This window comes from Falco naumanni, chromosome 3 (genome assembly GCF_017639655.2).
Source record: "Falco naumanni isolate bFalNau1 chromosome 3, bFalNau1.pat, whole genome shotgun sequence".
Taxonomy (NCBI): Eukaryota; Metazoa; Chordata; class Aves; order Falconiformes; family Falconidae; genus Falco; species Falco naumanni.
Genome location: NC_054056.1, coordinates 20,372,955 through 20,386,163, shown reverse-complemented (window position 1 = coordinate 20,386,163; position 13,209 = coordinate 20,372,955). Strand labels below are relative to the sequence as shown.

The following is a 13,209-nucleotide window of genomic DNA, read 5'->3' as shown; positions in this document are numbered from 1 at the left end:
TTATAAGCAAATTATAAGAGCTCTTGTAAGAACCCCCTTACTCAACTTTTCTTTATTCTTCTGGTGATGGGAAGGCAAAACATTTCCTATCCCTGTGAACCCATTCTGTACCCTGCTTGTCCCTACAGTAACAGCGGGCACCTGTGATTCTTCTCCAAAGATATTTACACATACAAATCAGTTGAGTAGTGTTATTATGAAAGCATAAGGCGCAGTGAACAGGATTTAGATTCAATTATGTTTTTGTCCATCATGAAAAAATAAAAACGGAAATTCTTTACTTTATATAAATTCTCCTAAAGTAGTAGTTGCCCCCACTATCTGTCAGCTTTTTCTATCACGGGAGAACAGATGCAGCCAAAAGAACAGTTACTCCAAAATGACTACTCCCAACTACACAAGCAGGCACGGGCAGCACAGCTCCACTTCGCGGTGAAAGAGGAGCCACCGCTGACAAGAATGACAAGTTTTAACACCACCCTTTCCCCACCCCCGCCCCTTTTTTTTTTTTTTTTTTTTTTGGTTGGTTTTAAACTTCCCCCGTCCCCCCGAACATGAACCAGATCTGGTCTGTCCATCCTCACTTGCCAAATATCATGAAAGTACCTTTACTGTAAGAAAGTATATCTACCAAGCAAAAGAAGTCCCGAAGACCTGAACGGCAAAGCCTGCAGAACCAAAGCTGCTAAGCATCAGATGCATCCACTTTGAAGAGCTTTCAGCATTCTCTAGCACTCTTAACACGTGGATTCCGGAGACACAGCCGGAGGCCATGTTTAAACAAACGATTCAGTTTAGTATCTGCTTCTACTCCAAACAATAACAATCTCTTGGCTCAGGACTTGTGTTTTACATAGACAAACAAATGCAACAGATGTAGAAAAACTGAAGACTGACAGCAACTGAAATCTAACAATTGGTTTTTTGTTCCATCAGCCAGTTACAAAACTATCCAACTTGCACACATACATACTAGAACACAATAACAAAAATAAAGCCTTTTATTCAGAACAGATTAGTGCATCTTTACAAGAAAGTAAAGAGCACAACTTAAGCATTATCATTATCAATGCACCTTTCCAGAAGAAGAAATCCTTGTGTTTTATCAAATCTCAACTGTAAGAATGTGTAAACAAAAAAAAAACCAATCCAATCAACAAACCACCCACACCAAAACCCACCCACACCCATACCCCAAAAGCTCTATTTAGTTTATATATATATATATAAAAAATCCATGTCTTCATAGATAACAACTGTATCAATTCATACTTCAGGCCCTTCTCCTCCAGGAACCAGCTATAAAAGAATAAGACAATTTTGTGAGTGCCATAGATCCGAGTTCTACAAACCTGTATATAACAGTTATCACTTTACAGCATTCTAGCAGATGGAGACTTCATGGTAGACCACAAACACGTTTTTTAGATTCAGTATTATCTTCCTCTCCCAACAAAGGAAGTTTGTTACTGCCAGAGAAGCCCATGCCAAAAAGAATCTCCAAAATACAAAGAATGTTTAACAAAAAACATAAGGAGATCCTAGATAACAAACATTTTGGTTTTTGTCTTTTGTTCTGAACTTTAAGGAGATGATTCTGTCTAGAAACATTCTATGTTCAGACCAGTTGATTTTTAAAAAGACAAAGAATATACTTCCTTTCATGAAGAATTTCTCCAATAGTGACATTCTGGGGAAGAAGCTGCAATACTGGCAAGTTGGTTCCCTCTTTTCAACTTCTATTGCTGAACAGAGCTCAAAAAATAACAAAGAGCTTGAACCCTTCCACAGGCAGTGTGGATTAAGTCAGCATTTTCGCATGAAGAAAGTAAAGAACTAAACAATAGAAAAAGAAATACAAAAGGAAAAACATGAAGGGGGGGGGAAGAAGAGGATAATAATTCCTTTTACTTTTTATATATTCCTTTTAATATATTTATATATTCTTTTTTTAATCATTTCTTTTCATATATTCTTAATAATTAGCTGAGCACTTCTAAAGACAAAGAGCTTCACTGCTTTTCGGACTGAAGCAAGAAAGAGTCTAAAGCATAGCCTTCCTGATGTGGAAAGATACGTCTCCAAATGAGACACAGGTTTAATACATAAACATATCTACGTTCTGCTGAAAATCTGCACTCTAACTATTGGCAGCTTCTGCTTTGAGGGCAGTATACCACCAGCTTAACTGGACAGTTCTAATTCTACCCCATAAAAGAAGTCAGCATACGCACTATCCTTCAGGGATGCAGAAGGATAAGCAAAGTGGAAAAAGGCTTTGAAATTAAGCCAAGACAGCACTTGCTCAGAAACACAGTAAGGACATGCAAGGTATGTGAAACTGCAAAATGGAGATTATTCTTCATTCATACAGAGCCAATTTAAGACTCAAGTCAGTCTTCCCCTTCCCACAAAATTAGGAATGCCCTTATGCAGGAAGTCCAGATGTTGTAGACACTTATGCAGACAACAAAGAACTACTGTGGGTATGATTCTGCAGTATTTAGGAAACTGCAGAGCTCGGCAGCTGCGGAATTACAATATTTAATTACTGTTTCAGTTGTGATCTACATACACCAGCACATGATAAACTAAAAATCATAATACTTCTAATTTGGTGTAATCCAACAGACCTCCAGTATTATTTTCAGAGCACACTAAGGTACAGCTCTCTGGGCATCACATAATTGCTGCATGACTTGATGAGTCTAGAAGCATCCAAACTGCTGCAAACACATTTATACGTAAGATAATGGATGAAACATAGATGCACCCCACCTACGTACTTATGCAGGCAAACACTCAGAAGTTAAAAGCCACTGAATGAACCAGCCTACAATGCGCACAACCAGATCACCGATGCCCTTGCACACCTGAAGACCAGAAATGTATTCACCCAAACAAAAATCAGGGCCATGCTCTTTTCATGTTTACAGCAACATGTACCAAGTAAGGCAGCAAGATCACTTTTCCAGCACTTTCATACACACCCATACCCTGGAAGCCACTGGGAAACAGCTTAACAGAACTGCCTGGGAAGCTAAGCCTGAAGTAGTTGAACTCAATTACTAGTCAATTTACAGTACAGAAGATAAATGCATGCAGCTTTTTAACAACGATGACTTACCATTGTTATGTTATTTCCATTTAGCAAAATCTGGTCTAGCTTTGTGATTCGTCTGCCCTCAGGTGTAATCTCACTGAAACAGCATTAGAAAAACTATGTAAGAACACATAACCAGGGACAATGACTACAGTTTTGATTACAGAACTGACATAAATCTCTGCATTAAGATGACACTCGTTGGAACTCACAAATACATTAGCCACACCGCAGCATAATCTTGCTAAATTGACCAGCTGGGTCAAGAAAGCTAGCTGGCAACTAAAAAGATACATTGTAATTTTCTGCTCAGTACATAAAGCTACAGATTTAGCCTCTAATCTTGGCAATTTCTGGCATACCACCTATAGTCAAAATAGGTTTCAAATAGCAACATGGCATAACAAAGTAATAAATACTGATCCCCAAGTCTGCTGGCTTTTAAAGTATTTGCCTAGGCCTTAAGGAGGTGTAAAAGCAAACAAACTACTGGAAAGTTCAACATACAAACTGTGTAGAATTAAGGCTACAGATTAGGAGCCTGATTACAAGTATAAATCATGTAACAGCTACTCTATGACACGGCTGGCTGGAACAGATCACTTGCTGTAGTTCAACTCCATGGTATAAACTATTCAGCTGGGAAGTATTCGAAAAAGTACAAAACCATTTTGCTTACAAATTTTACACAGTATTTTTCCTCAGGAAACCAAGCACTAAATAACAAGAGGCAGAAATAATACTTACAATTCTGTAACGTCTTCTAACACCATATCTGAAAATCCACTTTCAAGGAAAGTGAGGCCCATAAAGTTAAAAATCAAAATATCTAAAGTTATTTTCATTTTATACTGAACTGTGATTTTATCCGGAAAACAAACAGATACAATTAAACCGTACAAAAAGGTTTTATCCAGTGAACTCAAACCTCTCACAAGCAACAAATGAATTAACAGCCCGCAGCGGCCTCACATCTCTCTCAAAGGATACTGACAAAGTCATCAAATCCCAGGAGCGTTCCAACAATTTCTTTATCGCTCTTCATCACAATGTGAATGCGCGAACCTATGCACTTATCCACAAGCTCTGAAAATAAAAACAAACAAACTGAAAGGTACAAGAGATTATTTCAGAGAACGTGTACTTTTTAGAACAACCCCCGCGACATTGTGATGGTACAAAAGTAATTGCCACGGGCGCTAGTAAAAAAAACCCAAAAAACAGAGAGGGAAAAAACCCACCCAAAACCAAGAAAAATATATTTTAAGAGGGTTTCATTGCACACTTGACTGCTGCTCGTTGGCGATGACGGTTCTGAGGCGATCAGGCCCACCGGCGCAGGGACGGGCCCCTGCGGTGCGAGCGGCGGGGCCCAGGCCAGCCCCCCCGAGCCGAGCCGAGCCGAGCCGCCCCAGCCCGGCCGGCCCCGCTCCGCCCGCCGCCGAACCGCCTCACCCCGCGGCGCCCGCAGCCGGGCTCCCCCTGCCCGCCCGCCGGGAGAGCGCGGCGGCCACGCCGGTTACCGAGCGGCAGCAGCTGGGAGGGGTTGGTGCTCGCGGGGGCCGCCATGTTGCGCCCAGGCCTGACCAGTCGCTGCCGCCGCGCAGGTGCGAGGGCCCGGCAGCCCCCCGAGCCGATCGCAGAGCCATCGCTCCGCGGCCCGCGCTGCCCCGCAAGTGCCGGGAGGGAGGTGGAGGCGCGACAGCCCTGTCGCCTCCGAGTCGTGCGCGTTCGGTGCGTCCCCGTAGAGATTCAGAAGAAAAGCCCCGTTCCCCTGCCCGCTCTTACAGCCGGCAGCGCCGCCTTGCTTACAGCGGCCCCTCGGGCGCTCCCCAGCCCTCAGGCCCCTGTGTGTGCGGGGAGGGCTGGTGGCGCCATGTCGGGTGGCGGGGAGGGCCCGACCGGAGCCGCCCGGCGGTGCCCACCCCGCGGTGCCGGGCGCTGGGACGCCGGGCGGCCGCAGGCACGGCTCCCGAGCGCGGGGCCTCATCGTCCTGTGGTACCTGCTTGTGTGCTGTCTCTTGCTGTCCCTCATTTGCACCAGTCTTTTTTTTTTTTTTTTTTTTTTTATTTTCCCCATACAAAAGACTAAGACTGGTGAAAAGACCATCTAAAAATATGACTTTGCTTTTGAGGGCTGATTATTTTAGTGGAGATCATTGCAATGACAAAGTGCTCCATAAAATTTTTACCAGCACATCTGGTAGGGAAAGGGGTTCTGCAGGAGCCAGGGGAGCACTGAGGAGCAGGAACTTCATAAGCTGACTTTGCTACCAAAGGAAATACCGTAAAAGAACAATCTCTATGTGCTATCACAATTTTAGAGATGTTTTGCCCATTGCTTTCATGACATCTCTGCTTGGTAATAGTATAATGACTTTCGTATGTTAAAAATTAACATTTTAGCTGTTAAAATTGAACTGCATCCCTATGATATCCCTCTGATTCCATGTAGAAACGTTACCCTACTCCCTTGTAGGTAAATCACTTGCAAGGTACCTTCAATATTTTTTTATTTATTTAATTTCTGACTAATCAGGACAGAATAAATCCTTCTGTTGACTCTCAGTTTGAGAATACACGATTAATGTAGCTTACAGCAACATTTCATATTAAGCCCCCTGACTATGAGATTTTAATCATGCCAATTAGTGAAGTAAAATTTCAGTTTTTCAGGATGTCAACATTTCTAAGTGGTAAGTAAGATTGCTATGATCTAACTGCCAACTATTTCTCTGCGTTGAAAATAATATATGAAGATGTATCTAGTGCTAGGTGATTTCACAACGAGGTACAGAAATTTTCCTGACTGATTATAAAATGCCAAAATATTGACACTTTGTGAATGAGACAGACTGAAGATAACTGGCATGTGTCTTCTTCAAACATAAATAACTTGTACTAATAAAGTTGGACCCACCTCAGTGACTAATAGGAGATGATTACTTCCTTTTTTTTCTCGCCACTTGACCTTTTGACTTGCCTTAGTAACTCAGCAGTGACTGGGGGAGAAGAGAGAAGTGTTAAAATTAATATTAAATATTTTTAAGAAGTAAAAAGATTCATAGCATTGTAATGATTTACCTTAGAGCAATTTTAAGTACTACAGAACATAAGTTTTCTTTGCTTCCTGACATGTACTTCTATATATCCACTAAGAAACAATCATATGGATATTGTGTAATCTGAATGTAAAAAATAATATTAGAAAGATGAAGCTTACAGACACTTAAAGATACTTAAAACATCCTGGATAGCCAACACCCCAAGCCCTCCATTTTTATAACTAAGACCTAAACACAAATAAACCCACATATATTTGTGTATTGATACATCTATTGAATGACCAGTGTGCAGGTGGAAGCCTGAGCTGAAGAATCATTATGCATTTCCAGAACAAGTTTCTGATGGTATCAGCTTTTTGAGATTTTATTTTACTTTCATTTTGTATTTCAGCTGTGCCAAACATTGCCAAAACACAAATATTTCCTAATTGAGAATGGATCCTGAGCGTTGTCGGACCGTCCTTTTAAAAGGCTAAGCAGAGGGTTCATAGGCACTGTGCAACTGCATCCCCGCCATGACATGGGTTGGTCCAAGCTTCCAGTTCACACCTTTTGGAAGGGGTAATTCTGCCCTCTCCTCTCCTCTCCTCTCCTCTCCTCTCCTCTCCTCTCCTCTCCTCTCCTCTCCTCTCCTCTCCTCTCCTCTCCTCTCCTCTCCTCTCCTCTCCTCTCCTCTCCTCTCCTCTCCTCTCCTCTCCTCTCCTCTCCTCTCCTCTCCTCTCCTCTCCTCTCCTCTCCTCTCCTCTCCTCTCCTCTCCTCTCCTCTCCTCTCCTCTCCTCTCCTCTCCTCTCCTCTCCTCTCCTCTCCTCTCCTCTCCTCTCCTCTCCTCTCCTCTCCTCTCCTCTCCTCTCCTCTCCTCTCCTCTCCTCTCCTCTCCTCTCCTCTCCTCTCCTCTCCTCTCCTCTCCTCTCCTCTCCTCTCCTCTCCTCTCCTCTCCTCTCCTCTCCTCTCCTCTCCTCTCCTCTCCTCTCCTCTCCTCTCCTCTCCTCTCCTCTCCTCTCCTCTCCTCTCCTCTCCTCTCCTCTCCTCTCCTCTCCTCTCCTCTCCTCTCCTCTCCTCTCCTCTCCTCTCCTCTCCTCTCCTCTCCTCTCCTCTCCTCTCCTCTCCTCTCCTCTCCTCTCCTCTCCTCTCCTCTCCTCTCCTCTCCTCTCCTCTCCTCTCCTCTCCTCTCCTCTCCTCTCCTCTCCTCTCCTCTCCTCTCCTCTCCTCTCCTCTCCTCTCCTCTCCTCTCCTCTCCTCTCCTCTCCTCTCCTCTCCTCTCCTCTCCTCTCCTCTCCTCTCCTCTCCTCTCCTCTCCTCTCCTCTCCTCTCCTCTCCTCTCCTCTCCTCTCCTCTCCTCTCCTCTCCTCTCCTCTCCTCTCCTCTCCTCTCCTCTCCTCTCCTCTCCTCTCTTCCCCATTTCATCATTTCTCCATTTCACCCAGGCATGCATTTCCATCCTTCCCTAAAACTTCCTTGATGGGCAAGGAGCAGATCCATCTTGCCACACCGGCAGGTGTTTGGCTTACTTGAACCAAGCACAAAAGTCCCTGCTTGCAGTTTGTTTGAAATGTAGACGGTGCAAGATGATAAGTGCTTTGCATTGCTTGCTCAGGAGTCTGACACATACAGAACCCCTCTCTCCCAACACATGACAAGTATAAAAGTAAAATTATTGGAGAGCAAATTTCATAGCTTCCACATAATTTTTGTTTCATTGATATAAAGACATATTTCATATGGGAGTGTGAGGGGAAGTATGAGAAAGAAGCATTCCCTTGGTATGTTCTTGTTTATGACAAAAAAAATAATTGTAATTGTTAACTTTATTATGTATGAAATGTAAATAACTACACATGCTTATAACCAAAAAATAGGTGTAAATTCAACTCTCATTAGCTCATTATGTTAATTCACTGCTTTATGAAGGCTACTCTGCAAGGTCAAAGAAAGCATCCATGGCTGGATAGGAAAACACTATTTTTTAAAATTGATCTTTTCCACCTCTAAGTTTGTTGCATTAAGAGTGAAAGGAGGATCGAGATTTCCTACCTTTCTGTAGCGTTGTTGTGAAGGTGTTTCAGGGCCAGCACCTTTTATCACTTTTCACAGAACAGAATTGCAGAACCATTTTGGTTGGAAAAGACCTTTAAGATCACAAGCCCAACCCTTAACCCAGCTCTGCCAAGGCCACCACTAAACTCTGTCCCCAAGCGCCACATCTACGTGTCTCTGAAACGCCCCCAGTGCCGGTGCCCCCTCCCCGGGCAGCCTGTGCCGGTGCCTGACCACCCTTCCAGGGAAGAAATGTCCCCTCACCCCCACCCTAACCCTGCCCTGGCGCAGCTCGAGGCCGTTCCCTCTGCTCCTGTCGCTCCTTCCCTGGGAGCAGAGACCGACCCCCTGCCCACAGCCCCCTGTCAGGCAGCTGTAGGGAGCCATCAGGGCCCCCCGAGCCCCCTCCTCTCCAGGCTGCCCGCCCCCACCCCCTGCAGGTTCCCCCCAGCTCCCCCAGCCCCCCATCAACCTTGTAAAGAAACATTTTTAATTGATACCAGCTCATTTAAGGGAAAGAATACAGTGCCCGGAGGGAAGCAGCATCGCTCTTTAGTGGACCTCACATCTAGTATAAATTTCAGGAATCAGAGCTCTCAGAGATGCTCTAGGGAGTGTTATGGGAAGTTATGAAATGGAGAAGCTGAAAGCAGACTTTGAAGGCTCTTAGGTTTTGGTCAGTGGTTTTGTATTCACTTCAGGTTCTCTAAGCGAAGCTCCTTCAAAGGTAAGTGAGATAAATGCCACAGACCCCAAAGTTCTGGTTTCAGTCCCAAACATGAATTCCGGTTGCTTCATTCGTTGCCCCGTTCAGGCTTTCAGAACTGCCAGGCAGACGCCAGGTGACAAGGTGCCCAAGGACTCTGCAAGGACAGAGCACAGTGGAGGTCGCCTTGTAGCTTTTTAGAACCTTGGTTTGGCACATATTTTTCAAAATCATCTCTGCACTTATTTAGGCCAGAAGTTCCCTTACATGATCAAAAGATCTTTGAAAACTGGAATGGTAAGCTCTGAAGTATTTGGTCTGTATGAACATTGTGAGACTCCATCTTTCCATGCTAAAGGTTGCAAGCACTACTATCTGACCTCTTCACGGCTGGTAGTAAGGACTGTGTTTGCAGGTATTTACATTGTCTGTTTCCACCTTTTTCTTCACTTTTTAATTTTATTCACTTCTTACAGAAAATTTTTAGTTTAGAGGGTCTTTCTCAGTCTTGAGTTCATGCTCAGAGCGTTCCAAGATGTGCTGAAGGCTCCTTGTGAAACCAAGAAACAGATTTTAAGGAGAGATCATAGGTGTGGTTCTAAAATTTATGAGCAAATAAAGTTAGTAGTTGCAGTTCTAGTCTGTGACACTAAATCCCTATACAGTCCTGGGCTGTTTCTGTGCCCGTCTGGCCTGTAGCAAGGCATTTCAGGGCACTTCATTGTCATGGGATTGCACTTCTGTAGCATTTAGTGTGTGTCATTTAGCACTGCTGACATATAAACAGTGATAAGATTCTTATAGTTAGTTACAGGTCATATATGGTATGAACATTTTATCCCTTCTTTCATGATACAAAAAGTGTAATTGCTTTAATACAGACATTATGTTAACCCAAACTATTCCTCCTTAAAAAAAAAAAAGACCAACCACTTTTGTTGAAACCAAGTGCATGCTCTTCCATTGCAAATCTGAGAAAATGTTGTTGTGGGTTTTTTTATTTTTTTAATATATTATTTGGTATTCATAGTCCTGTCAGGCTTCTGTTGAACCTCTATGGATGAGCTGCAGGAACAGAATGTAAAGCTTATGATGAGCACAGAACTTTTAGCGTTTTTTAGTATCTCAATGCCAGTAAATAGTAAATAAATAACATTGCATAGCCTTTTAGAAGGTCATTAATCAAATATTGTAAAACAAATAGGTTTAGTTTCATTTAAAATAAATTTAAAAAAACCTGAATAGGTGATAAATTGTCAGGCTACAAACTGTATGTAACAGCAGAGTGATGATAAAGAATATTTAGCTCTTTAGTGGTTAAATAGAGAAAGTTACCTGTTAAAAGCACATCCAGAGGAGAGCAAACAGTAGCTCTAAATCTGAAAAACTGTGGGACTGCTGCCATCTTCTGGGACGGGACACAAAGGCGTGTCAGTGCTGCACAGTGAAACTCTGCTTGCAAGAAAGAGCAAAGAGGCTCAGCTTTTCGGATATGGAATAATCAAGAGTTTCTTGAGGGCTGGCTCGGTCGCCCATGGCTTCTTACACATACCGCAATCCAGTTCCTCACTGTTCTCGTGTCTGACTTCTGAAAACTAGGTTAACATAATCTTACCAGTGCAGCGCAATTATACTGCTAAGATTTCAGCTGTGGGGAAGATGCTTATAAGCACTTGTTGCACTCTGCTCCTGGGACATTTCTCACAGTAATTGCATTGGAATAGTGGAATTTTTTTCATTTATATGACGCTGATTGAAGTGGCTTGTCATGGTTCATGATTAGGGCTTACTGAAGTGCTGTGATAATACAAACATGTAATTCAGTATGTGTGCGTGATGCATTTTGTAGTAAATTTATTGCACATTACAAGCTTTTTCTGCTTTGTGAAAGGCTCCAAGCAGTGAGACAAGTGGATTCATTTATTCATTTTTTTAAAAAAATTTACTACCTGTTCTGTGCTTGTTTATCCTGTAAATCAATTGTGAAAATTATGTCATATGAATCCAATATTCAGCATTTATGATTTTTTGTCTATGACTGGTTTTGTCATGACTGACACTGATGAATTGTTTGCAGTCTCCTCAGATGAACATAATTAATTATCTGGAGGCAAGTGTAAAGAAGTTGCCTAGCACCAGGGTTCTCAGGGACACCTTAAATTTTAAGACCAGAGAAAATAAATGGAGTTAGTACTCTTAATTCTTTCTGAGTGGTATAACACTCATTTTAAAAAATAAACTACAACCCCTGCCCAACCTTAAGGTCTTGCACAACCGCCTACTAGAACAGGCTGTTTAATGCACGTACCTGGTGCTGAAGGCATACAACGCTTCTGCCTGCCTCTTACCATAGGTAAACCTCGGATGTTTTCGTCAGTTTTACCAGTTTCTCCCCATTCTCCCTTCACTGCAGGCTGGATGTCTCCCAGCCAGAAATTTTTATTGCCTCCCGGGCTTCTTTTATTAAACAATGCAAGCAAAGAAATACAAAAACCTACCTGGTCAAGACCTCTGCTCGCTGGGGGTGTGTGGTAAGAGAAAAACTCCAGCTGTCTAGCCACGGCACAGCAAGATACATGAGATCTGGGGTGGCCTTTGGGACAGGGCTACCAAATGCATGTAATGCAAGTTGTGTGATTCTTGGGACCCTGCCTTGGGATTATCATACTGGTCATCGGTTTTGTTGCTCCTGAGGGTGACTGTTCCTGTAAGAAACTACTTTAATGCCGCCCACTTGCTGCCTCTCACTCATTAAAGATGATTTTATTCTCTTGGTGCAGCTAAGAACATCTACCTGTTGGGTCAGCTGAAAACCCCGGGTCTTGAAAAAGCCCCCCGTGCTCAGGCGAGACAGCAGAGGCAGGCTGTTACAGAGCCTGAAGGAAATCTGGGGCTGAGTTTGTGATAACTGCTCAGTGACATATATATATATATATTTTATTATATAAAAAAATAGATGTGTAATAACAATAAAAAATAGATCTGTGACAAGCTCTGTACAACATTTAAGTGTTAATAAGATCTCATTGTTAAAAGTCCCTGTACATTTCCTTATCATACCAGCTAAAATAAGCTACAGCCTGGCAGTTCTCAGTGAGGTAGTTTATCAGTTATGTGATGCAATTTCTGTAGTATAGAACTGTTATTCATGATATCCCAGGGCTATGTCATACTTTAATGAAAAATAATTTTTATTACTATGAACATCCATAGAAAAAAAAATCAATCATCTGTGCTTGTCTTTTGGCACACTAGTTGATACAAAATTTATTTAATATTTCTAAATCTGCATTTACACTATTTGCCCCACTTTGTTGGACTGAGATACTTTAACGTAAGAACCCTGACAAAAAGAAAAAGCACCTATCAGATTTTAGCTTAAGCACTGCTTTTGCTGTAGTGAGCAGTATTTTGCAGAACATCGTTCCCATAACTCTATGGAGACAATCTGTCATCTGTCAGTAGGAGTTACCCAAGTCATGTTGTGTCCCTAGGAAACATGCAATACAATTTAGTGTAAACTATTTATTGACTCATTACCTTTGAATCTTACGCAAAACTGTTCTGTACTTTCTCATGTTAATGGTTTTGCCAGTTATTACTATGTTGGCACCATTGTTTACAGGGAGGAGGTGAGTTTATTGCATCAGGCTGTCCCAGCATCTTCTCAGAGTAAAGCAACGTGATTTCTCACTGTGCTTCTGTTTCCAAGTGGAAGATGGAGAGTATAAGATTGTTCACAGATGACCTTCGAGCTGTTCATAGGAGTATAATGCATAAGGCAAGTATGCGTGAATATATGCCTGTTCCTAGAAAGCTCTCTACTTCCTGAGGATGCCGAGATACACACATTTAGCGTAGGAGTAAAGAAATGTTTCTGGTCTTTCTTTCTTTTCTTCAGTTTTGTATAACTGGAAAAGGATACTTCAACTGGAAAGCCAATTCATTAAAATTCACTGAACAGATCGCAGTAGCTCAGAAGTAGTAAATCCTCAGGAGCATCACCCCTTACTTGTCTGCTGCCCCACAGGAGCAGTTGTACGTGGTAGGGGTGGTCTGGCCGATGGAGCCTGAGCTGCTCTTACAGGATGTCGGGTCTCAAGCTTGGTCTCCTGACTTGGAGTCTCGTCGTTGCTAGAGGATATTGTGGAGCCCAAATGGATCATGTTTAGGGAAAAAATCTAAGAAAAAATGGACAAAAAGGGATATAATGGTTTCTTTTGGGTTTTTTTTTTTTTTTGTTGTTGTTTTTTTTGTTGTTGTTTTTTTTTTGTTTTTTTTCAGATTTGCATTTCTGATG

At 42.5% G+C, this 13,209-nt stretch overlaps 1 protein-coding gene across 7 annotated transcripts; it reads right to left on the bottom strand.

Annotated features, from left to right (window-relative positions):
• Nucleotides 1–987: 987 nt before the first annotated feature.
• Nucleotides 988–5,002, bottom strand: LOC121085367 (U6 snRNA-associated Sm-like protein LSm5). Of its 7 annotated transcripts, none has more exons than XM_040587969.1 (5): nt 4,892–5,002; nt 4,094–4,189; nt 3,851–3,878; nt 3,128–3,200; nt 988–1,299 (listed from the first exon to the last, which is right to left on the bottom strand). In XM_040587969.1, exons 2-5 carry the CDS (start codon nt 4,146–4,148, stop codon nt 1,267–1,269), a joined length of 189 nt encoding a protein of 62 aa, XP_040443903.1. In that variant the 5' UTR covers nt 4,149–4,189; nt 4,892–5,002; the 3' UTR covers nt 988–1,266. The 7 variants fall into 7 exon arrangements, with proteins under 7 accessions (XP_040443903.1, XP_040443897.1, XP_040443896.1 ...); XM_040587963.1 differs by lacking the exon at nt 4,892–5,002 and adding an exon at nt 4,627–4,860 and having other exon boundaries at nt 988–1,836; nt 3,851–3,908; XM_040587962.1 differs by lacking the exon at nt 4,892–5,002 and adding an exon at nt 4,627–4,856 and having other exon boundaries at nt 3,851–3,908.
• Nucleotides 5,003–13,209: the final 8,207 nt, after the last annotated feature.